At 44.2% G+C, this 22,435-nt stretch overlaps 1 protein-coding gene across 5 annotated transcripts in view; it reads right to left on the minus strand.

The window, feature by feature from the left end:
- Positions 1 to 1,030: 1,030 nt before the first annotated feature.
- DISC1 (DISC1 scaffold protein) overlaps positions 1,031 to 22,435 on the minus strand; it is a 369,472-nt gene continuing 348,067 nt past the window's right edge. For 4 of the 5 annotated variants that reach the window (XM_045039941.1, XM_003993922.5, XM_019813072.3 and 1 more), the window contains one exon: positions 13,338 to 13,886. In XM_045039941.1, the coding sequence (XP_044895876.1) occupies positions 13,747 to 13,886 (140 nt within the window). In that variant the 3' untranslated portion in view covers positions 13,338 to 13,746. Of the gene's footprint in view, positions 4,315 to 13,337; positions 13,887 to 22,435 lie in introns of those variants that run through there. The other variant, XM_019813074.3, reaches the window with a different exon arrangement.

Below are 22,435 nucleotides of genomic sequence, written 5' to 3' on the forward strand. Positions count from 1 at the left end.
CTGATCTTTGACAAAGGAGGAAAAAATATCCAATGGAAAAAAGACAGTCTCTTTAACAAACAATGTTGGGAAAACTGGATAGCAACATGTAGAAAAATGAAACTGGACCACTTTCTTACAGCATATAAATAAATAAATTCAAAATTAAAAAAATTCAAAATGGATGGAAAACCCAAATGTGAGGCAAGAAACCATCAAAATCCTAGAGGAGAACGCAGGCAGCAACCTCTTTGACCTCAGCCCTAGCAACTTCTTACTATACACATCACCAGAGGCAAGGGAAACAAGGCAAAAATGAACTGTTGGGACCTCATCAAAATTAAAATCTTCTGTACAGCGAAGGAAACAATCAGCAAAACGGAAAGGCAGTCTACAGACTGGGAGAAGATATTTGCAAACAACAGATCTGATAAAGGGTTAGTATCCAAAATCTGTAAAAACTTAGCCATCGCAACACCCCAAAACCAAATAATCCGGTTAAGAAATGGGCAGGAGACAAGACTTTCAGATGGCCAACAGACACATGAAAAGATTCCCAACATCACTCCTCATCAGAGAATACAAATCAAAACTGTGATGAGATACCACCTCACACCTGTCAGAATGACTAACATTAACAACACAAGAAATAAGAGGTGTTGGCGAGGATGCCGAGAAAGGGGAACCCTCTTGCACTGTTGGTGGAAATGCAAACTGGTGCAGCCACTCTGGAGAACAGTATGGAGGTTCCTCAAAAAGCTAAAAATAGAATTACCCTAGAACCCAGCAATTGCCCTACTAGGTATTTACCCAAAGGAAACAAAAATACAGATTTGAAGGGGTACATGCACCCCGATGTTTATAACAGCACTATCAACAGCAGCCAAGCTATTTAGAGAGCCCAAATGTCCATTCACTGACGAATGGATAAAGATGTGGTATGTGTAAACATATATAATGGAATATTACTCAGCCATCAAAAAGAATGACATTGTGCCATTTGCAACAATGTGGATGGGGCTAGACTGTATTATGCTAAGCAAAATAAGTCAGGAAGAGAAAGAGAGATACCATATGATTTCACTCATATGTGGAATTTAAGACACAAAACAGATGAACATGTGAAGTGGGGAAAGAGAGGGAAGCAAATCATGAGCGACTTAAAGATAGAGAATAAAGTGAGGGTTGATGGAGAGAGGTGGATGGCAGACGGGTTAGATGGGTGATTGGTATTAAGGAAGGCATCTGTTATGATGAGCACTGGATGTTGTAAGTAATTTGTGTAAGTAATTGGTGAGTCACTGAATTCTACTTCTGAAACCAACATTGCACTGAACGTTAACTAGTTAGAATTTAAATAAAAATTTGGAAGAAAAAAAAAAAACCTTCGGGCAACCGCAAATCATCGAGGGATTTTGAGCCTGTCCTGCGTTGGTATAGGAAAATAGCTTTGACCGTGGATTTAAATTGTGAGAAATTGAAGAAAGAAAAAACAGAAACCTGTAGCAATAGTTCAAGTGTGGCCAGAATCTGAACTAGACAGAGAATGAAAGAGATATGAAAACTCTCAATGCTAAAAGCAGAAAGACTTTTCTGATGGGACATGGAATGAGGAAGAAGTAGGAACATAAAGCAATTGTGAACCTTCCAGTCAGTGTCTCTTAGAAGATGAAAGTGTCGGGGCGCCTGGGTGGCTCAGTCAGTTGAGCGTCCAGCTTCGGCTCAGGTCATGATCTCGCAGTCTGTGAGTTCGAGCTCTGCGTCGGGCTCTGTGCTGACAGCTCAGAGTTTGGAGCCCGCTTCGGATTCTGGGTCTCCCTCTCTCTGACCCTCTCCTGTTCATGCTCTGTCTCTCTCTGTCTCAAAAATAAATAAATGTTAAAAAAAAATTAAAAGAAGATCCAAGTGCCAGATTCCAGGGTAAAGAACAGCTGAATGGTAGGTAGATTTTTAGAAGGAAAAAAAAATGAAGTTGGTTTTTTAGTTTGAGATGCCTAAAATGTAGTGATAGAAATGTCCAGCAGAATTCAAAGCTCAGAAAAGAGGGCAAAACCAGAGAATGATTTGAGCCTACTGTCCCATAAACAACTTTGAATTTGGGGCCTCACCTAGTACCTAAGGTGCTAGGTGCACGATAAATATTGTAATCGAATCTTATGCCTTTGGGAACAATCACTATAAAGATGATGTTGAAATTGTTGCAGCAGATGAACATGCCCAGGAGGAAAAGAGATTGGAGGACAGGGCCTTGAGGTATCCCTCTTCTAAGCCCAAGAGAGAGAACAATCATGCAAGAAGACTGATGTTAGGATGAGACCACAGGGGAATGTAGTGTCATGGAACCCCAGAAAGAAGGGAGGGTTCAACGAGAAAGAGATTTGCTTCAACACTGGACACTGTTGCCAAAATGTAGAGTAGAACAAACCCAGAGAGAATGCCGTTGGATTTGGCAGATCATGTTCAAGATCTTCAATGGAGTGATGGGACCAGGAGCCACAGCGCAGGGGCTAAGAAGTGAGTGTATGACATGAGATCACAGTGATACAGAGATATCTTGTAGTGCTGAGTCCTGGAAAATATCTTAGATATCTCCCCAGTGCAACTTTATAGTTCTCTGGTAGTTACATGGGCATTAATAAATCTTTCAGTCCTTCTGTCCATGCATATAATCATTTGTTATGAGCATGTGAAATATGCCAGTTGTGACAGTTCTATTCAGCTTTCCATCATGGTTCCAAACCAAAGCATAAATTTTACCCCAACAACACTGTGTGGCTGTCCCAGGGGAATCATGTATCTGCCCCAAGAAACGTCTGGGGCAGGATGGAATAAAAGCTTCCACCCTGTGTGCCTTTATAAACGTTGCTCCTAATTTAGAAAGCCTTTCGGTAGCTCAAGAAAATTCTTTACGTCCTCTAGGGGAGAGAGGGATCTCTTTATGATTGAGGAAAAAAACATCACGGTAAAGTGAGTCGTCGTCTCTTGATAACAAAGCGAAAAATAAGAACTAAGCAGGTTGCGAGAGATTCTAGTAATCTTCTTAGAGGCTATGATTTCAGATTTGCCAGAACCATCATAAATGAAAAGATGATTTAACAAGAAAGAGGTTTAACCACAGGGAAAGGGAGAGTGGGGATGGGGGTGGGGCGGGGAGAGCCGGGAAAGGTTTCTTTGTTGGCTCCTATCCTGCCCAGCTGAGACATCTGCAATTCTCTATGAGGAGACCCCAATTTCACCCTAGGGACACCTGCTTTAGGTCAATCCTCCCACCGGCCTGTCCCTGTCTGCCTTTGGACTTCTTCCCTGGACTCCTGGCATAGCCTAGACCCTGAGCAGGGGGGACCAGCCAGGCCTGATGCCTCCACACTTTCTCTGCCTGCCCCCCGACCCGCTCACTGCTTGCCAGGGGGGCACAAACATAAAAGTGCACCGGAACACCAAACCAACGATTTCACTGCGATTTTGTGCGGACTGGCAGGAAACTCCTCCTCACAGCTGAGACAGGCCCGCGGTGCACCTGTCTCATTATGTGAGAGGACGCAGAATCCTCCTAGCAGAACACAACCAGATGCCCTTAGTTCAAACCTCTCAGAGTTAAGCAGCTCCCAGGTAATTGCCTGCTTCTGGGGCCAGGATGAGGCGCCCTTGTACAGTTGTCCTTAAAACTTAAAACCCGCGCTTAACGAGGCACCACTTGGCACATGCCCTCTGCGTTTCTGAATTTGTCTGGAAAGTAATCCTTCAGCGATCGTTTTCTGTGCATCGTGTGGTCCCCGCCACCGCACAGCGGTCTGCTTCATTTTCCTTTTTCCTCCGAGGCTGCGACCTGTCATTTGCCTTCCGCTGGCCCCGTGCACACTTTCTGTCTCTTCCCGGATTCTGCAAGAGCGCCTTGTTTCACTGTCCCCTTGGCATCTTCCACATCTTCCTCACGCGACAAGTGCTTTTACCCACAGGGTCGTGCATCATCAATTTCCCTCCGGTTCTCTGGTTCCTCTATAAAGCGGTTCTTACTCATGCTACTTGTAAAGGAGGGAACTCTCTGGGCCGACACAGAGCATCAGAAGCTACCATCCGGGTGAAGAGAGGCGTGGGGTTTTTATTGACTGAAGCCTCCCAGGAAAGCCAAGCGACGACGTCTCCGTTCCCAGCGTCCCCAGCTGTGTGGTTGTCACAGATGTTACGGTCCTGCTGAGAGCTGGTGCCCCCACCGAAGGCGAAGGCGGAGATGAATGCCGGCTTCAATGTTGGTAAATGAAGAGGGTGCTTTAGAATCACGGGGAGTTCACCCGGGAGCTCTCAAGTAATCAGAAACTGCCACTTTTCCTTTCTCCCCTAAAGAGGAAATGCAAATAAATGAGGTGAGGAAAAGAGATTAAAACAACAAAAGCACCCAGTGAGAAGGACTGGTAAAAGTGAGGACAAAGGGCCATCAAAGTTGGGTACAGGTAAAAAGACACTGTGAATCAAGCCTGCATGGCTCAGTCGGTTAAGTGTCTGACGTTTGATTTCATGATCAAGTCATGATCTCGTGGTTTGTGGGATCGAGCCCCGCACCAGGCTCTGTGCTCACAGCACAGAGCCTGCTTGGGTGGGATGCTCTCTCCCCCCACCCCCTCTCTCTCTGCACCTCCCCTGCTCATGTTTTCTCTCTCAAAATAAACAAGTAAACTTAAAAAAAAAAAAGAATGCATCTTTGGGAAGGAGATCAGATTCTGTGGTAACCTACAGGGGTCTAGAATCTTCATTCTCATGTCACTCAGGGGCTGAGGACATGAGATGGGTGGGGGCCAGGCTGGGGAGGGAGAGCTCTGGCTAAGGTCATCCAAAGCCAAGCTCAGGTTGACGTGCAATTCTGCATATTGCAAGACGATGCCTTAGAAAAAGACCCTTGCTAGGCTGAGTAGAGGAAGTCAAAGTAATCCAGAGCACTTTCTAGTTCAAACTTTCATATTCTTCTTAATGAGAGCACCACGGGGTCTGGTGGGGGAGGGTGGCCAGAGCCACAAATTGGAGACCCTGATTTTTTTCAGTTTATTTATTTATTTTGAGAGAGAGAGAGAGAGAGAGAGAGAGAGAGAACAAGCACTCGGTTTGGGAGAGGGGCAGAGAGGGAGAGAGAGAATCCCAAACAGACTCTGTGCTGACCGCATGAAGCCCGCCGGGAGGCTGCAATGCTCGAACCCATGAACCCTGAGATCATGACTTGATCTGAAATCAAGAGTCTGGTGGCCAAATGATAGGGTTTTGGAGTGATGTTAGGAGTCTGAAGCCCACGACCAAGGAAGAATTCTTGAGATATCTTGGGGGCAAAAAGGTGACTTTATTAAAGTATGGGGACAGGACCCATGGGTAGGAAGAGCTGTCCCTGGACTGGGATTGTGGGGACTGACTTGTTATATATACTTGGGAGTCGGGGGTGGGGTGGGGGGGAGGTAAAGTCAAGGAGAAGTTTCCAAAGGATTTTCATACGCTAAAGAAGACTCCCAGGATACTGGAGATCTAGCTATTGTCAGGCTAAGGTTGCTTTTCCCTCTAGCAAAGCATTAAGACAGTAGCGAGTTCCTGGAGAAATGCTATACTGCACCTGCCTCAACTATTTGTCAATAGTTTATTTGCAGGTTATAAAAACATTTCATTTTACCTGCATTTCCTTCTGCCTCTGTTTCCCACCTGGAGGCTTAACCTACTGAGCCCCCCAGGCGCTCTGGAAACCTTTTTTATACTAACAACTCCCCCCCCCCCCATACCCCACACCAAGTACATCCCAGAATGTACTTCAGGACGGGCACAGTGGTCTGGCCTGGGTTGTGCTCCCTCTTTGGCTGATTCTGTTCACTCCCCATTGGAGAAAATGCTCCTCACTTTTTTTTTTCAACGTTTTTTATTTTTTTTTTTTATTTTTGGGACAGAGAGAGACAGAGCATGAACGGGGGAGGGGCAGAGAGAGAGGGAGACACAGAATCGGAAACAGGCTCCAGGCTCTGAGCCATCAGCCCAGAGCCTGATGCGGGGCTCGAACTCACGGACCGCGAGATCGTGACCTGGCTGAAGTCGGACGCTTAACCGACTGCGCCACCCAGGCGCCCCTAATGCGCCTCACTTTTAAATGCCTGTATATGTGGCTTTGCTTTGGAAAAATCTTTGGGTAGACCAGCTGGAGCGGCTTCGGAAAATCTCAGTGCCATATAGCTGCAGACAGAGTCCACACTGCTCATTTTAAATGGCACGGATTGCCCAACAGTGACTTGCCTGATGCGGTTACCGTGGACACATTCTTGCTGGCAGGGAACGCCACAAAATCCATTACGCCGATCAATGCCGGGCTGCACGTAGCGTTGCCTGTTACTTTCGGTTCACTCCCCAGCGCAAACTTCATTTCAACTGTGGCACACTTTCTTACCTTTTCTTGTCCCCTCACTCCTGGGAATTGTTCCTACGGGCATAATTCAAGGGCAAGAAAAAGCTACCCGCATGAAGATGTCATTGCAGCTGTCTCTAGAATGGCAAAATACTAGAAAGATTAAATACCCCGTTACGTAGGAATATCTAAGTTATGGTAGATCGATTTGAGAGACTATTATATAGCAATAAATACAATGATGATAACGATTATGTAGCAAAATGGGAAATGCCATATTAAACATAAGAAGTGGAATAAAAATATGCTGGCTATAGGTTTTTTTTTTTTTTTGTATATACATAGAGACTGAAAAAATAAAGATAGTGGGCTACGCATGAATTTTTTTAAATAATGTCTTTTAAATGTTGTTTTTACAGGGCCGCCTGGGTGGCTCAGTCCGGTAAGTAGCTGCTTTGGATTCTGTGTCTCCCTCTCTCTCTGCCTCTCCCCTGCTTGCACTGTGTCTCTTTCTCAAAATAATAAACACTGAAAAAAACTTAATGTTGTTTTCACCAATAAAAATCATACAGGAAATAGAAAATAATAAATACTTGTTTGCTCAATATTAGCTGAACTATTATTGTGTCTCTGTGCATGTGTCTGCATGTGTGTATGTGTGTGTGTGTATCTGCACAGATGTGTATACGTGTACATGTGTGTCTGCATGTGTGTATACAGTCTAATCATTTATTTAGTAGATTTAAAACCAGGGTCCTAGGAATCAACACTCAACCCATTTTCATTACTTGCTGGATGATTTTCACTAACCTTTTTAACACCTTTAGTTGTAAATTCATCTGTTTATAGGAAGAACAATTTTTATAGGAGGAGTTCAGTAAGTGTTTCATGGGCACTGGGAAGAGGTCAAACTCCCGTGACAGACATGAGCTTTGTTTCTAGTAGATGCTTTTCAAACTCTTGAGAAAGGGTGCTATAGTGTCAAGAACTTCTTTCGTGTTCCTGGAATAGGAAGGGAAGAAAAGGTAGTCTCCGAACTGTCCTTCATTCCGGTGTCTGTCAGAACTTCCTTTCTAGGGTAGGAAAGTGCGTGTGATAGGTATACTCAAAAGCATACCTGTTGAAACAAAACACTAATGGAATGAGTAGGTCTCCCTAAGGGACAAGAGGGGACAGATGTGACTGTGTTTTCCCACTCCCCACTCTGCCTGCACAACCAGCCTACAAGGCTCTTTGGTCTACTATTCCGAGGAAGAGGGTTTACCGAATTCCCTCACCTAAGATGAGAACTGAGGTCCCAAACGGGACCGAAGTTTTGGTACTAAACTACTGAACGTCGATAGGTGCTCAAGAAAGTGCCAAAACACATCCATCTCTTTCAGGTGATAATATCACAGTGGCACCTGGGTGGCTCAGTCGGTTAAGCAGCGGACTTTGGCTCAGGTCATGATCTCACTGCTCGTGGGTTTGAGCCCCGCGCCCGGCTCTGTTCTGACAGCTGGGAGCCTGGAGCCTGCTTCGGATTCTGTGTGTGTCTCTCTCTCTGCCGCTCCCCCACTTGCTCGCACGAGGTGCATGTGCACTCTCTCTCTCTCTGTCTCTCAAAAACAAACATTAAAAAAAATTTTTAAGGATGATAATAATTACAATGATCACGGCAATTACTTTCCTTCAAGTCATTCAATCATAATATGTCATAGTTGTCTTTTTGTCACCAATATGTGGCACACTGTCTCTCCAGCACCATGCTGGGCACACGGTGGGTGCTGAATAGGGAGTGAGTCTTGCATCACCTGGGCCTATGTGCCCTGCTCTACCTTAAGGCCTGTTCCTATATCTCCATGATTTATGTTTTTTTCTGCAAGAAATTATTTTATTTTTTCTTTTTTTAAAGGTTTATTTATTAATTTATGAGAGAGAGAGAGAGAGAGAGAGCACAAGCCCAGGAGGGGCAGAGAGAGAGAGGGAGACACAGAATCCAAAGCAGGCTCCAGGCTAGGAGCTGTCAGTGCACAGCCCGACACGGGGCTCGAACCCATGAATTGAGAGATCATGACATGAGCCAAATTCGGACACTCAACCAGCTGACCCACCCAGGCACCCCTATTTTATTTTTCAAATAAGTAAATGTAACCACGTGGCATAACAATTTTGAAAGAATAGCAGTACACGGGAAAGTAAGTCTCCTTGCTACCCCTTTTCCCTAAGTCACCTGGGTCCCTTTCCAGTGATATCTCTGCAGATACGTATATGCACATAGAAAGATTTTAAAAGCAACTTCAAAGCATTCCATAGTGCGGATATACTTAATTTGTTTAAACAGTTTCCTATTGATTACAAATGAGGTTGCTTCCCATGGTTACTCTTGCACCCAGGGGTACTGGTAAAAAAGAAACTGAGGTGTATGAAGACATTTTAGGAGTTTGGGGAAACAGCAATTCAAATCAGGCAGCCGCAGGCTGGACGAGGCAAGGAGCACTCCACTGGCAGAGACTTGTGTAGAGAAAAGGCAGAAACGAAGCATGGAAAATGCTGACTGGCTGTAGCTTGAAGGCTAGTTGGCTGTTTTGACTGGCTGCCCTTGGGTTTCCATTTCGCGACCTTGAGGCATTTTCAGGCCTAGAGTTTGGTCTGTTTATGTCTGCCACATCCGTCTAACGGCCCCTTGCTTAATCAGATTGGCAATCGAATCAATTGTGTGCACCTGTAAGCATGTCTGTAGCACACTGTGCCTAGATGAGAAATTGCTAGAAGGAATGGGACAAAGAATGGATACTGGGGATATCTAGACATCTATGACTCAGCTGAGACCAGATAAAACTTATAAATTAATTTACAGAGATTGGACAATTTCTGATGACTTCATATCCAAAAGCTTGATGAGTGTTTCTATTTATTCAGTTCTCTTGTGAGAGAACTCTTCCTTCATCTTAAAGTTTCCTTCATCTAAGACTTCCTCATTTCTGACTTAATTTTATTCCTAGCTGTTTTCTCTTCCATTCTTGTTGCTATTAAATAACATGGTCTTTTCTTTAGACTTTCTCTTCTGATTGTTGTTTGTATATGCAAAGCCCATTGACTTTGATGTGTTAATTGTGTAAAAAAAAAAAAACACATTTCTGTTAATTCTCTTAGGTTTTCTTTCTTTTTTTTAAGTTTATTTATTTTGAGGAGGGGGGGGGCGGGGTGCTGAGAGAGAGAATCCCAAGCAGGCTCTGTACTGTCAGAGCGAAACCCAGTGTGGAGCTTGAACTCACAAACCGTGAGATCATGACCTGAAGCAGAAACCAAGATTTGGACGCTTAACTGACTGAGCGACCCAGTCGCCCCTCTCTTAGGTTTTCTAGCTTACAATTACAACACCTGTAAAAACTAATGCTGTATCTCCTCCTTCCCAGATTGTAACCCTCAATTGTTTTTCTCTCCTAAATGAATTAGCCAGTATCTCGAGTAAAATATTTCAAGTGGATACCCTTGTCTTGTTCCCAACTATAGTAGTAATATCATTTTCGTTATCCTCAATCAAGAAGCCTGGAATAGAAAATTCCATTGTTTTCTGATTCATTGAAATGGAAAGTAAACACACACACATTTTAAAGCATGGCTTTATTAGAAACGTTTTGTGCAATGTAACTGTACAATCAATCATCCTGTAACAAAAAGATGAAATGGATAAACCTGATACATTTTTCTATCATCCATACTCCAGAAGACCAAAAAAAAAAAAAAAATGTTAAAGGTGCACCACGGTTTGGATATCAGCTTTAATTTCATGTAACAAGAGTAAAATTTATGAAGCAATAAATTATATGACAAAATTCACAGATTAGATAAGGTGAGGATATTAAAAATAAAAGTACTCAATCACTTATACAAGGAGGCATTAACCAAAGGGTACAATGTTGTTTTCTCGAATGCTTTCAGGAAGGGTTTCTTTCTTTTTTCTGAATGATTTCTTTTCAGATTTCCAAGAAAATCTCTCCATTGCCAAGCAGTAAATGGTTGTTCCTGGTATGGTTTTTGTGGTGGATCGGGACTGAATGGTTGATTAGGACAGCAGGGTGGGTAGGTCTGTTGAAGCCTGTCTGAGCTGAGCCGGACTTCTGGGGCTTACCAAGGTGTGGGAAGCTGAGGGTTCCCTAGCAGGATTCCCAAGGTGATCATGCTCATGCCCATGGCTCAAAGCCTCAAAAAGACATTGAAGCATATTAGGAAGCGCATTCTACCCGTCTCTGACCCCTACTGTCACTCCACAGGTCCCCAGCTCTGTGCCTTGGGGAAAGCTCACTGGTCCTCGAAGGCTCTGTTTCGTCATCTACAGACATCTATAGGGCTGATACGAGAATTTAATGAGATAATGATAATAGAGGTCTTAGGACAGTCCCAGTGCACACAGTTGAGCCTTTCCACATTCCTGGAGTGGGGAATCCAGCCTTACTACAGAGGAAGAAAGGTTTCCAATGTTAGATTTGGGGGAACATCATTTCGATCTTGAAATTTCAGGAAGTTGGAAGGAACAGAATTGTTACCAAATGAGATCATGCCCTAACTCAGGCTGGTCAAAGATAAACGGGCGGCCATTTGAATGCCAGCATCTCAGCCTGGTGGGCAGAGTAACCTGTGACTCATTCTCTCATACCACGTCACAGGGAAATCAGACTCCAGGTCACCATTTTCAGTCTGCACTTTGGCTTGTGGTCTTGACTATCTCCGTAAAAGCTTCAATTTGCATTGTGGTTTTGGTGATTTTAAATTCAGGCCCTGACAAAAACTGTCCTATATTATGGTTTGGAACACAAGGTCCCGGGTCCTCGAAGGTCACAGTGGCTGAAGAAGGGACTTGTCCTGAGGAGGCCATGTGGCCAGAGGAAACGTGCTGGCCTTTAGCAGGCTTCTTGGTTGACTCTGACAGCAGCATAAAGTACAGATGGGTGGCAGCACGTGGTTAGAGCATCATTCACCTGCCCTGATACTTACTCAGGCGTCTTGACAAAGGAACAAACACACTGTTCACTTGGGGGTCCTAGAGAACTCTTATCTGGGGCACATTGACAGCTGTTATTTGCTTCCAGAATTTTCAAATACATCATAACGTCACAGAAACACTCATGATGGTATCTGAGTAACACGAAACACTTGGCTTAGTGCCTGTTTAGATGTCTTGTGTCTGGGAGCCTTCCCAAAATGATGCATGTCAAAGTAGACATTTGTTACTGGTGATATGGTCAATCCTGACTCCTCCCAAGTTTGGCTTCACTGGAATTAATTCAAGGATTCAAGGATTCCAAGCGGCATGTCACAAGGACATCACACCTTCCTGACATGATCATAAATAATTCACTAATTTGGTCCATCATTAAAAAAAAACAAGAATTCCTAGAACAAATTAATTATACTTATTATTGAAATGTGTACAGTGGGGGCGCCTGGGTGGCGCAGTCGGTTAAGCATCCGACTTCAGCCAGGTCACGATCTCGCGGTTCGTGAGTTCAAGCCCCGCGTCAGGCTCTGGGCTGATGGCTCGGAGCCTGGAGCCTGTTTCGGATTCTGTGTCTCCTTCTCTCTCTGCCCCTCCCCCGTTCATGCTCTGTCTCTCTCTGTCCCAAAAATAAATAAAAAACGTTGAAAAAAAATAAAAAAAAAAAAAAGAAATGTGTACAGTGTATTTTTTTAAATGCTCAAGATAAAATTGAGGAACCACAATCAGCAAATTCACATGTTGTGCTTTCGCTTTGTTCTCTGGACCCTGGCCAGGTGCTGGCTGAAGCAGGGCATCTCTTTGAGGACACGAGTGCTGCCCAGCACGGGAGGCTTCGCAAAGCACCAGCTGGCTTCCGGAAATGACAGTGCGATTTCAGGAAATGACAAGAACTGTCCAGCCCCCACGGATCCTAACGAAAGGAGGGCCATCACTATTCTTGTAAGTATAAATGAGAACAGAAGCAAAAAAAAAAAAAAAAAAAAAAAAACCCTCAACAAATCAATTAGACTTATCAAACTGTGGCAAGCAGTTCCTAAGCTCAACACTGTGCAAGAGCTTGAGTCTGGCTGCTGTCACAGCCGTGTACATGATGGAAATCAGTATTTGTTTGGACCATGAGTTCCCCCAGAGAACGCGGTGCTGCACAACATAGATTGGCAGGGTCTTAATAGGACTTTAATAAAATCTATGATCCATTAAAGTGTAGGTTAGACCAAAAAAAAAAAAAAATCAAGCGGGTTTCTTTACTGAGCTCTGTCCCAGTCTGATATGCTAATGTGCACTGTGGCTCTCCAACCGGAAATGATGGCGTGGCGTATTTCCCAAACGGATCTGACCGAGGGAGACCCGTTCATTTGTGGAGCATCTCTTAGAGGCTGCTGTGCTCCCTGCACCTTGGGAAATGCTGGCTAATTGAACGTAGCCTGTTTTACAGCTGCCTCCGCAGGGAGGGGCCTGCAGTGCCCCACATTACTGAGTATTTACTACCTTACAGAGGCCTGTGCTGCCTTCCTGAGTACTGCATTGCCTTCCTGAGTATGCACTGCCTTCCGGAGTATGCACTGCCCCACTGAGCAGGCACTGACTCAGTGCAGAATACTATACCGCACTGAAGGTTTCCACGCCCATGCCCTGCCTGGCACTGAGCCAAACAGGTTTGCGAGGAAAACAGGAGAGGCCCAGATGTTTAAACATGTCACCCGATCTCTTCATGCCCCTGCTCCCCTTCCTGCTGTCATTGCAGGTGAACTTCGGGATGTCCCGGTGAAACACCCTTGCCGCACAAACAGGTGTTGCCACGATAGGAAAACCGAATGACTGTACCTCACTGACAGGCTGTTACTTTAAAGGAATATCTTTTGGAATTCTTCTGAGATTTTAGTGACTCACAGGAGAAGGTGAAAAGCTGTTAATTCCAGATTCTGGGGTTAATTAGACTTCTTATATCATGTGCCTGTAGGAAAGTCTAACAGGTGTGGCGAGAGAGACACTTACGTTTAGTTTCCTTGTAACGGGTTCTTAAATCAGGAGATATTTTAATTGCAGCAGAAAGCAAGACGGCACAGGGAAAGGGACATTTTTCTAGCAGGATTCACCCCTGACTTCTGTCTAATGGGGGCTGAGATGAGAAGACGCTCAAGTCTTGCGCAGAAGACTCGCGGTAGGGACACGGGGCAGGTGCCTCTGGCTGACATTCGGAAGGAAATTCAGCAGATCGGTCCCCTCCTGTATTCCCATATGCGGTCTCCAGGATCTCGGCCCCAGGAGAGCCAACAGGGACCACCTCCCTGCACGGAGCCCTCCAGGCCCTATCTCCACAGTGGATTCAGGCACATGGGTCATGCAGGGGAGGTGAGCGAGGCCTCCCACGCATCTATATTGATGGCGTGGCCACTCCCCCTCCGCCCCCCCATGCTGTCCTGCTTCAGGCCTGCGCTTCCCGGACACCAGCTGTCACACAGGAAGCTGAGGCCTCTCTTTCTCCCACCTCCTTTGCTGGCTGGAGCTGCAGGATCATGGCCTGCAGAGTTTCCTTCACCATCTGGAGCTCCCTCTTGAGAGACTGTGCGAACGTTGTTAAGGAACACACGCGAAGGTGACGGGCGGCCCTCCGCAGCCTCCCAGGGATCTCATAACAGCACGTGTGCCTGCCGGAAGCAGATGGGCACTGCCATCTAATTGCGGTGTCGAGTTCTCCCAAATTGTAGGAATTAAATATTAATACAAATTTTACACTTCGTGCAAGAGCGATTGCAATCTCTATGAGGCCTGAGGTTATTAACTCTCTCAAGGAAGGTTTCAAAACGGAAGAGGGAGACTCAGCTCTTAGACCGAAACAGATGGCCAACTGGGATGCTCCATGATGTTGGGTCAGCCTGACTGACTCCTGCTAAGGCCCAGGCTGGGGCGGGGCAACTGTTCCCAGTGCTCAGACAGCCGAAAAGGGCAGAAGGCTGGAAACGAGAACTTCCTCAAGAAATCTAGGATTTGGGGGCCACCGTGGGTCTGGACTTATGTGGGCCGTAAGTCACCTTGTGCAAATCACTTGGAACCTCAGTTTTATCGTGAAACAATGATTTCTAAGCCCCTGTCGATTCCACTGTGCCGTCGCGTGTCATTTATAACCCCCAGCTACTTGTGAAATAGCCGTTCAGCCCCCTCAAGATTTGACAGAATGCAGGGAAGCTTGCCTTTTCTGGGTGGGCTGGTTGGGTTTTCCATCAACTGTTGGGTTGTTAGTTTCCTGACCTGTAAAGTTGCTTCTCCCATAGAGAAAACCATCGCAGAGAACTTAGCAAATAATAAACAAGGCTGTCATTCTCTTAAGAAATGAGCCCTTTCCTGGGACTACATTTAACAAATGGTGGTTTTTCTCTCCATGGTCAGGTCCCTGTTTCCTCTTGTACCTGGAGTCAGAACAACTCAAAGATGAACGGGATGAGAGATAGATGACATCCTTTTCGATTCATAAGCAAATTAATTTAACTTCATCCAAGAGGAATGAAGGGGGATATGGAAATATGTCAGTTAAACATCACTTCAATACTGTTAAGTCATCACATGAGGTCAGACGACTTAAACATTACCAGACCAGACATGAAGAAAACAGAGAGCTTTGAGAAAAGTAGATTGTAGAGATCTTACCATTCTCAGCCTGTCAAGGCTACAATGTTGTTTTATTTAAGTACAATGTCAGCGCAATGTCAGGAGAAAAAGAGCCCCCCAGGTTATGACTGTAGAAAGCTTTCTCTTTCTTTTTTAAATAAAGAACTCCGGAGGATCCTGGGAGTTATGCAAATGAACTTCTCCTAAGCAAAAATGCTGAACCACCCTGAAAAGCTTTGGCAGCTTTTCTTGCTGAAGCTCCCCTCCAGACTTCATCTTTCGTGTAATTTACATTCATTGACTATGATGGTTCACTCCTTGCACTTGAGCTTGAGGGGAATGAGGGTGGGGATAAGCGGGTGCAAGGAAAGAAAGAATCCAATATTTATATGTATTTTTTTTTTCTTTTTGAAAAGGCTTCATTTTCCTCCATTTCTCTGGACGGCTCTGCTAATCTTCAGTGAAAACATATATGACTTTGTACGAGTAAAAGCATAAGTGGTCCCAGACTAACTACCAAGCTGCAATTTAATCACAAAATTATGTCACATTTATAAAGAGTAAGCACAGAGCTTAAGCAGTGTATGAATCCTGACAGATTCCCGAGATGTAATTACCTTTGATACTCAGCCTGGGACTACACGCCCCTATTGATAATAGGCTAAAAGATGACACAGGTTTTTGAGAGAACCGACCCAAAATGCGATGCTTCTTAAAGAACTTGTACAATTTCTAAGCCCTCGCAGAACACACTGAAAGGTTTCTTAAAAGAGACCGAGGGAGAAGCCACAAAGGAAGAAGGCTAAGTTACAGAATTCAACTAGCACGTCGGCCCTTCACACGACAAGCTGCACTGACACAGAGAAGCCAGAGGATAGAGGTTGGAGCAAATGATCACCAGCAACAGAAAGCTGGCAAATCACTTGATGTTTTCACTGTCTCACTCAGAAACTGCATATGCTCGGGAATCTCTCCTCTACCTTCTAGAAGGGATGCTGCTCGATTCATGAACTATTTAATAAGCAGCTTATTAAATAGTTCATGATCTTCGTGAATGAAATAAATTCACCGTTCGATCTTCAAAAAATAAAATAAAAATAAAACATAAAAATAAAACACATAGTCTCATACCTTCCTCACAAGGCTAGAGTTAAAAGAAATATTCGTTTTTCTTGTGAGCGTATCGTGCCTTTTGTGAGGCACTATTAGACTTAAGGTTTATGCACTAATGTAGCAGATACAGCAAATACCTCAGTCTCTGTCAAAGCGGGACTGGATATCGAGATCCTGGATGCCTCGTTTAGTGAGCCTATGGAGTAATGATCATCAGAATGATTAAAATCATGTTTTTATCACAACAAGTGTTGGCGAGGACGTGGCGAAAAAAGGAACCTTCATGCACTGTTGGTGGGAATGCAAACTGGTGCAGCCACTGTGGAAAACGGTATGGAGGTTCCTCAAAAACATTAAAAATAGAATTATCATGTGATCCAGTAATTCCATTATTAGGTATTTACTAAAGAATACAAAAACACTAATTTGAAAATATGTATGCATCCTTATGTTCATTGCAGTATTATGTACAAGAGCCAAATTATGGAAGCAACCCAAGTGTCTACCGATAGATGAATGGATAAAGAAAAAGTGGTGTGTGTGTGTGTGTGTGTGTGTGTGTGTGTGTGTGTATAATGGTATAATGGAATATGACTCACCCATAACAAAGAATGGAATTCTGACATTTGCAACAACATGGATGGATCTAGAGTATTATGCTAAGTGAAATAAGTCAGTCAGCGAAAGACAAATATCATATGATGTCATTCATATGTGGAATTTAAGAAACAAAACAACCCCCCAAAACAGACTCTTAACTATAGAGAACAAACTGATGGTCACCAGAGGGGAGGTGGGTGGGGGGAGGGGGGAAATAGGTGATGGGGATGAAGGAGTGCACCTGTTGTGATGAGCACCGGGTGAGGTATGGAAGTGTTGAATCACTATGTTGTACTAATATAGCACTGTATGTTAACTATACTGGAACTAAAAAAAAAAAACTAAAAACGAATCATGTTCTTATTTATAAAATACCTCCTTCTAACCAACCTGGCTGTGTGATGCCTTATTAAATATAAGTTCCAAAACATTTTCAATGCGCTAAAATGGAAGAGAATCCAGGATAAAATGTGGAGTGGGGGGTGGGGTGGGGAGCAAGTTACAGAACAATTTATATGGAATTATCCTAATTTTACAAAAAAAAAAAAAACCAAAAAACCAAAAAACTCTAGACAGAAGTGATTTCTACCTAGAAAAGTGCCTTAGAAGGACACAGTGGTAAGCTTCTAGGTATTGGTCCTGGGAGGAATATGTAGCCTTTTCCCCCCCATACTTCTGTAATCTTCAAATGGACACACATCCTTTTATATTTAAATCAATGTGTTTATAAAAGAAATCACTTGAAAGGTTCCGCCATTAAGCAGTTGGGGAAATAAAACAGAAAAAGATCCTTGTTCTTTCCTTAACTCATTCGAATATTCAAGCATCTCCTGAGCTCCTGCTGTGTACTAAGAAAGGTTCTGGATATAAGAAGCAGATGAGTGTACTGCCAGTACGTGGAGCAGAAAGTAAACCCGTATGGGCAGGTATGTAGACTGTGAGATGGGGGCCAGGGAGGGTTGGAGCAGGGCAGTGGCTGATCACTTTGGCCGCTTTCATCCCTAATAGGCTAAAGGGGGCAATGGCAGAAGCATGGAGATGAGAGGAGGTGGTTGCAATAAAAGGCAAGAAAAGGTCACATACTGAACCTGGGTAGTGGCCATGGAGGTGAGAGGTGACCAGATCCTACATATGTTCGGAAGGTAGAGCCAACGGCATACGGTGATGGACCAGATGTGGAAGGCGAAAGAAGGAAAAGGCATTGAAAATGACTCCCAGATTTTTTTTTTATCTAAGCAATGAACTTATAATTTATCAAGGAGGAGACTGAGTACGTGTTGGACTTTTTTGAGGGTGGGGAGGAATTTTTGGAAAATGCTACTTGTCAGTCAAGGGGAGAGGTCGAATAGGAAGTGGACATGAGTCTGAGGTTTGGGGTGAGATCCAGCCTGCGCACATGTACTTGGAGGTTATATTGAAAAGCAGATTTTAAAAAATATTTTCATACTTTCTCATTGCATTCCATTTGATACAGCTAACCAAGATCTTGAGGCTACTAAGTGATTGAATCTAGGGTCAGAGTGTCTGATTGCCAGTCCAATAAACTCAAAGTGGAAGCCCACTGACATATTTGGCCTTCCTTTTTATCCAAGTGCTGAGCAAATAAAGTACACCTCCTATAAAAATTACAGGAATTTTAGGTATATGTGATAGAGGTGCTCACTACATCTAAGTATAAGAGAAAGTCTCAAAGAGCTGAGTGATTCTTGTGACACCTGTGCCATTGAGACCTCTATATAGCTAAATAGAAATTTCCCCTATAACAGATATGTCACTAGATATCTGTGGCATCTAAGAAAAATAGCACATTAATTACAATAATGGCACAAGGATTAATATGCCAACATCTTTAAAAACACCTTGGGAACCCAAAACCATTCTTTACCACTTTGGGATAGACTACACACATATTAAGCAAGGGTCTAAGTTCCTATACCCTTGCTAATAAAATAGGGCAAAATATGTTTGCAATGAGCAAAGAAGTAAGCCAGTAAGTCAACTTTCACAGATGTCATCCAGGAATACAGTGGTAAGACGATATTGCCAGTTGGGGCAGCCATTTGCAAAGACCCTCAAATTCTTTCAAAGAGGCCTTTTGTTTACGTTTAACAACCGTTGAGGGTTTGACTGTCAATTGGGTTTCCAAGCAATCCTTTAGTAGCTTGGTCAAAAGTAGGTCAGTTCATCTGGTCTGGTTCAATTCAAAAAGAGACAACAGTATTCCTTTGAAACAGCCTCTCATTTGCTAAAGTGTTTCTCCGGGATCAGCAGTGATGCCTTCCAGCCACTGTGGCTGACAGTGAGAGGATTTACCTTCAGGAAAAAGGAAGGCAAGGAACACCGTTGCTGAAGAGCTAAGAGGAAAGCCTCACCCATACACGTGTCCTGCCTCAGTGGGGTTGATGCTCTTACAGGAGAAACTCTTCATGGTGCCCACCAAGTGCCCAGTTCGCAGTGCACCAAGCCAGCAGGAGGACAGCCCGGTGTCCACACCGCCTCCTAGGCTTCCTCTCCCCACCCGGCTCCCTTTGGTGGAAGCCCCTGGAAGAAAAAAAAATCCTGGCCACCATATCCGCATCTGCCCAGCGCACGCGATGCTTTCAGGGACAACCTCTTAAGGTCTGTTTTCTTATCCGTAAGATTCCCAAGTAGAGTTAGTTCTGTGATCCTCATGGTGTCTCTTCCAGCCTTTTAGCTCTTCAGGGGAAAACATTTCCAAGAAGGCACAGCAAATCTCCCCAGACTCCTGTTACTTTTGTTTAAGCTACACATTGGAAAGTTGAGCCAGACAAGGGATCGTAGGGGGATGTGATGTTTGTGCACGCGCCTGGCTGTATTAGAGCATTTGCATGCCATCAGGCACCACCAAAACGAATCGATTGGGCACCATGCATTCCAAATAAGCAGAGAGAACAGAATTCCATGATGGTCTCCCGGACATGGATGCAAATAGAACCAAAAGAGAAGCAGCCTGTCCATCTCATCTGTGATTCAGAGGTAGGCAGAACTGCCCTGGGGGCTTTGAAATATGCCAAAAGTGTCCCAATCTGAGATGCACTCTTCCTTTCCCCTCTGGAAGTGTGTTGTAGAAGTTGAAGGAGAAAAAAAAAAACAAGAAGAAATCTGCTTAAAAAAATCCACCTCACTTGGATAATTTTCAGTTAAAGCATTCTGAGCATGGAGGAACCGTTCAAAATGGTTTTCAAAACAGAACTGCTAATTAGGACCCCAAAGGACTGTGAAATTGCACTAGAGACTCAGACTAATGCTCTTGGAAATCTCGACTTGACTGGCAGGGGAGTCACGCCTCCTGTCCTCTCCTCAGGCACCAGGCATGAGTCACCTCCGTGATGCCGGCTCTTCCAATTAATGGTGGAGACTCTTTTCAGACACTTGCCGGTACAGTAGCAGTCACAGGTCTGTGTCACCGTCTGGTCATGCTACGTGTAATTTAGTGAGTCCGTCAGGATGATGAAGACACGGGGTCTATTTTCTTTCCCTTCTGGGAGCTGTCAATCCAATGTCTTCTTCATAAAAGCAGGACACTCCCAGTAGGCTGCCCAAAGCCCCAATATCCAGTCAGGATACCCAGGGGATCTGTCTAGAAACGCATCCCCACTGTCGACGAGTGGCCCAGCCCTCTGTTGACACCTTACTAACAATGCTTTCTCACATGCATGGGCTTATGTGGAAGCCCAGTGCCCTCCACACGCCAAAAGAGCATTCGTAGCATCCAGGGCTGGAATGTTCTGGACGTGGACATTCACTGTGGACTCACGTTGATCACGTTCGCGCCATATCATCTGCGCGCTAGGCTCTGGCAGAGTGCTTAATGGAATCAAACAGAAACATTACACTCACTATGTAATTCTTCCGTGTTGTTGATGGCAAGCTGTTTCTTTCAACTGTACTCAGCTTTGTATCTTTGATCAAGAAAGGAAACACCAACCAGTCAGAGTTTGGCTGGCGGATTCAGCAGCCTCTTTGAACCTGTAGATAAGGTCTAATTTGAAACAAGGGCTTTGGTTTGTGCAGGGAGCCTATGCAGAGCCTTGTAAATATGTCTTTCTATTTTAAGGTGCCATACCCCACTCCAGTCTAAGGGCTGTGTTGTATGAGTTCAAAGATACCTTCTGTGTATTTGCTTTCAGTCAGTGACACAGAACAAAGTTTGGACTTCAGAGGAAAGTTTGGATTGAAATCCATATGGTAGTACAGATTTGCTTTGAGGGGTGGGGAGGGGAGTGTCTTCAGTACCTAAAACAGTGTTTCCCAGCCCTGGGTTGACATGCCCCCCACTACGTCTCCGCTTATCTCCGCAAGGATCGGCAAAATTCTCAAAAACCCTAACGTCAATGAAATACTTTTATTATACCTTAAAAACTTTAGACTATCTCTGTGTCCACAGAACAGGCCTGACCACTTCCTTAGAGGTTGAGCTACCTCCCAAATGGACCAAGGACCATGGAGCTTGCCACTCATTAGAAATGACCCCGGATGAGTCACAGAACTGCTAAGCCTTGGTTTTCTCAACTTTCAAGTAGGAATAATGAACCCTAGGCGTCTACGGCTGTTTTATTAAACTTAAATAACTTTTCATACAGGCCACTGTGTGGTGACCAGTGGAGTCATTCAAGCATCATGATGAAATAATGGAGTATGCCTACCTTGAAAGGTCTTACATATAAACGGGATGTGGCTGAGGCTTTTGACACAAACACTGAAAATGTTGAGGCAAATGGACTTGTAGAATGTCATTTTCTACTGAAAACCTAGCACTTGTCATGTCCAAACAAGTTCAAGATTTTTCCTGAATCTAGCCTCATGAACCTGCTGGGCACGTGTCACACTGTTGCAGACGAGAAAACTGACTCATAACAAGGCTTTATCAATTGTCCACGGTCTTACTGCCTCTGAATCTTGGATTGGCTGGAGGACGACTTATTTATACACAGCTCTTTACCCTCCCAGCCTCCGTCCCTGCCACTTGACCCTATTAGGGAGAAAACCTAATTCCCTACAAACAAACTTGACTATTAATTTTAGAAAATTTAAGTCTCCAGATCAACACAGACCCTGCCTGCTGCCCTCAGAATTGCTACCTGACATCACTGTAAGCCCCACTGGGGAAGCCCCCACCTGCCGGGCTGGGGCCAGGCACCCCTCTATACACATTGGCTCTCTGCAGTGCTTTGCTCCCAGGCACAGAGACTCATTTGTCCACTTGCTGGAGCCCATGTCCCCTTAAAGTACTCAAATTTAGGTGACCCATGAACATGGAATAAGCAAAAAAGCAAAAAATTCTTCTGCTGTTTCTTTGGCCAACTTTCTAACAATGGCTTAAACACCAGTTTTGTAAGAGGCAGTAGGTTATGAAGAACAGAATGTCTGCTTTTAAAAATCTACCTTGAGCAACATGAAAGTAACCACTGATTAAGCTGAAGAAATTTCCTGCTAAGTTTAATAACCTAGGTCTAAGATTTAAGGTTATAATGAAGAAGGAAACAGCGTTGACTCCATCATTAAACTGTGGATCTGAATATTTGTGATTACGATTAGTCCTTGACCATTCAAAGCTACTTACACACACACACACACACACACACACACACACACACATACACACACAGAGAGAGTCACTCAAGATAAAATATAAAAAGAGCTGGAATTCTGAAAAGTAAATCAGCAATGAGAAGAATACATTTCCCACATTATAGCTACATTTCCCGCAAACACACGTAATTAGAGTCGCACTACTGAATAGAAAGTATGAGTGAACGGAGAAGTGTTTTTGT

Source organism: Felis catus, chromosome D2, assembly GCF_018350175.1.
Source record: "Felis catus isolate Fca126 chromosome D2, F.catus_Fca126_mat1.0, whole genome shotgun sequence".
Classification (NCBI taxonomy): Eukaryota; Metazoa; Chordata; class Mammalia; order Carnivora; family Felidae; genus Felis; species Felis catus.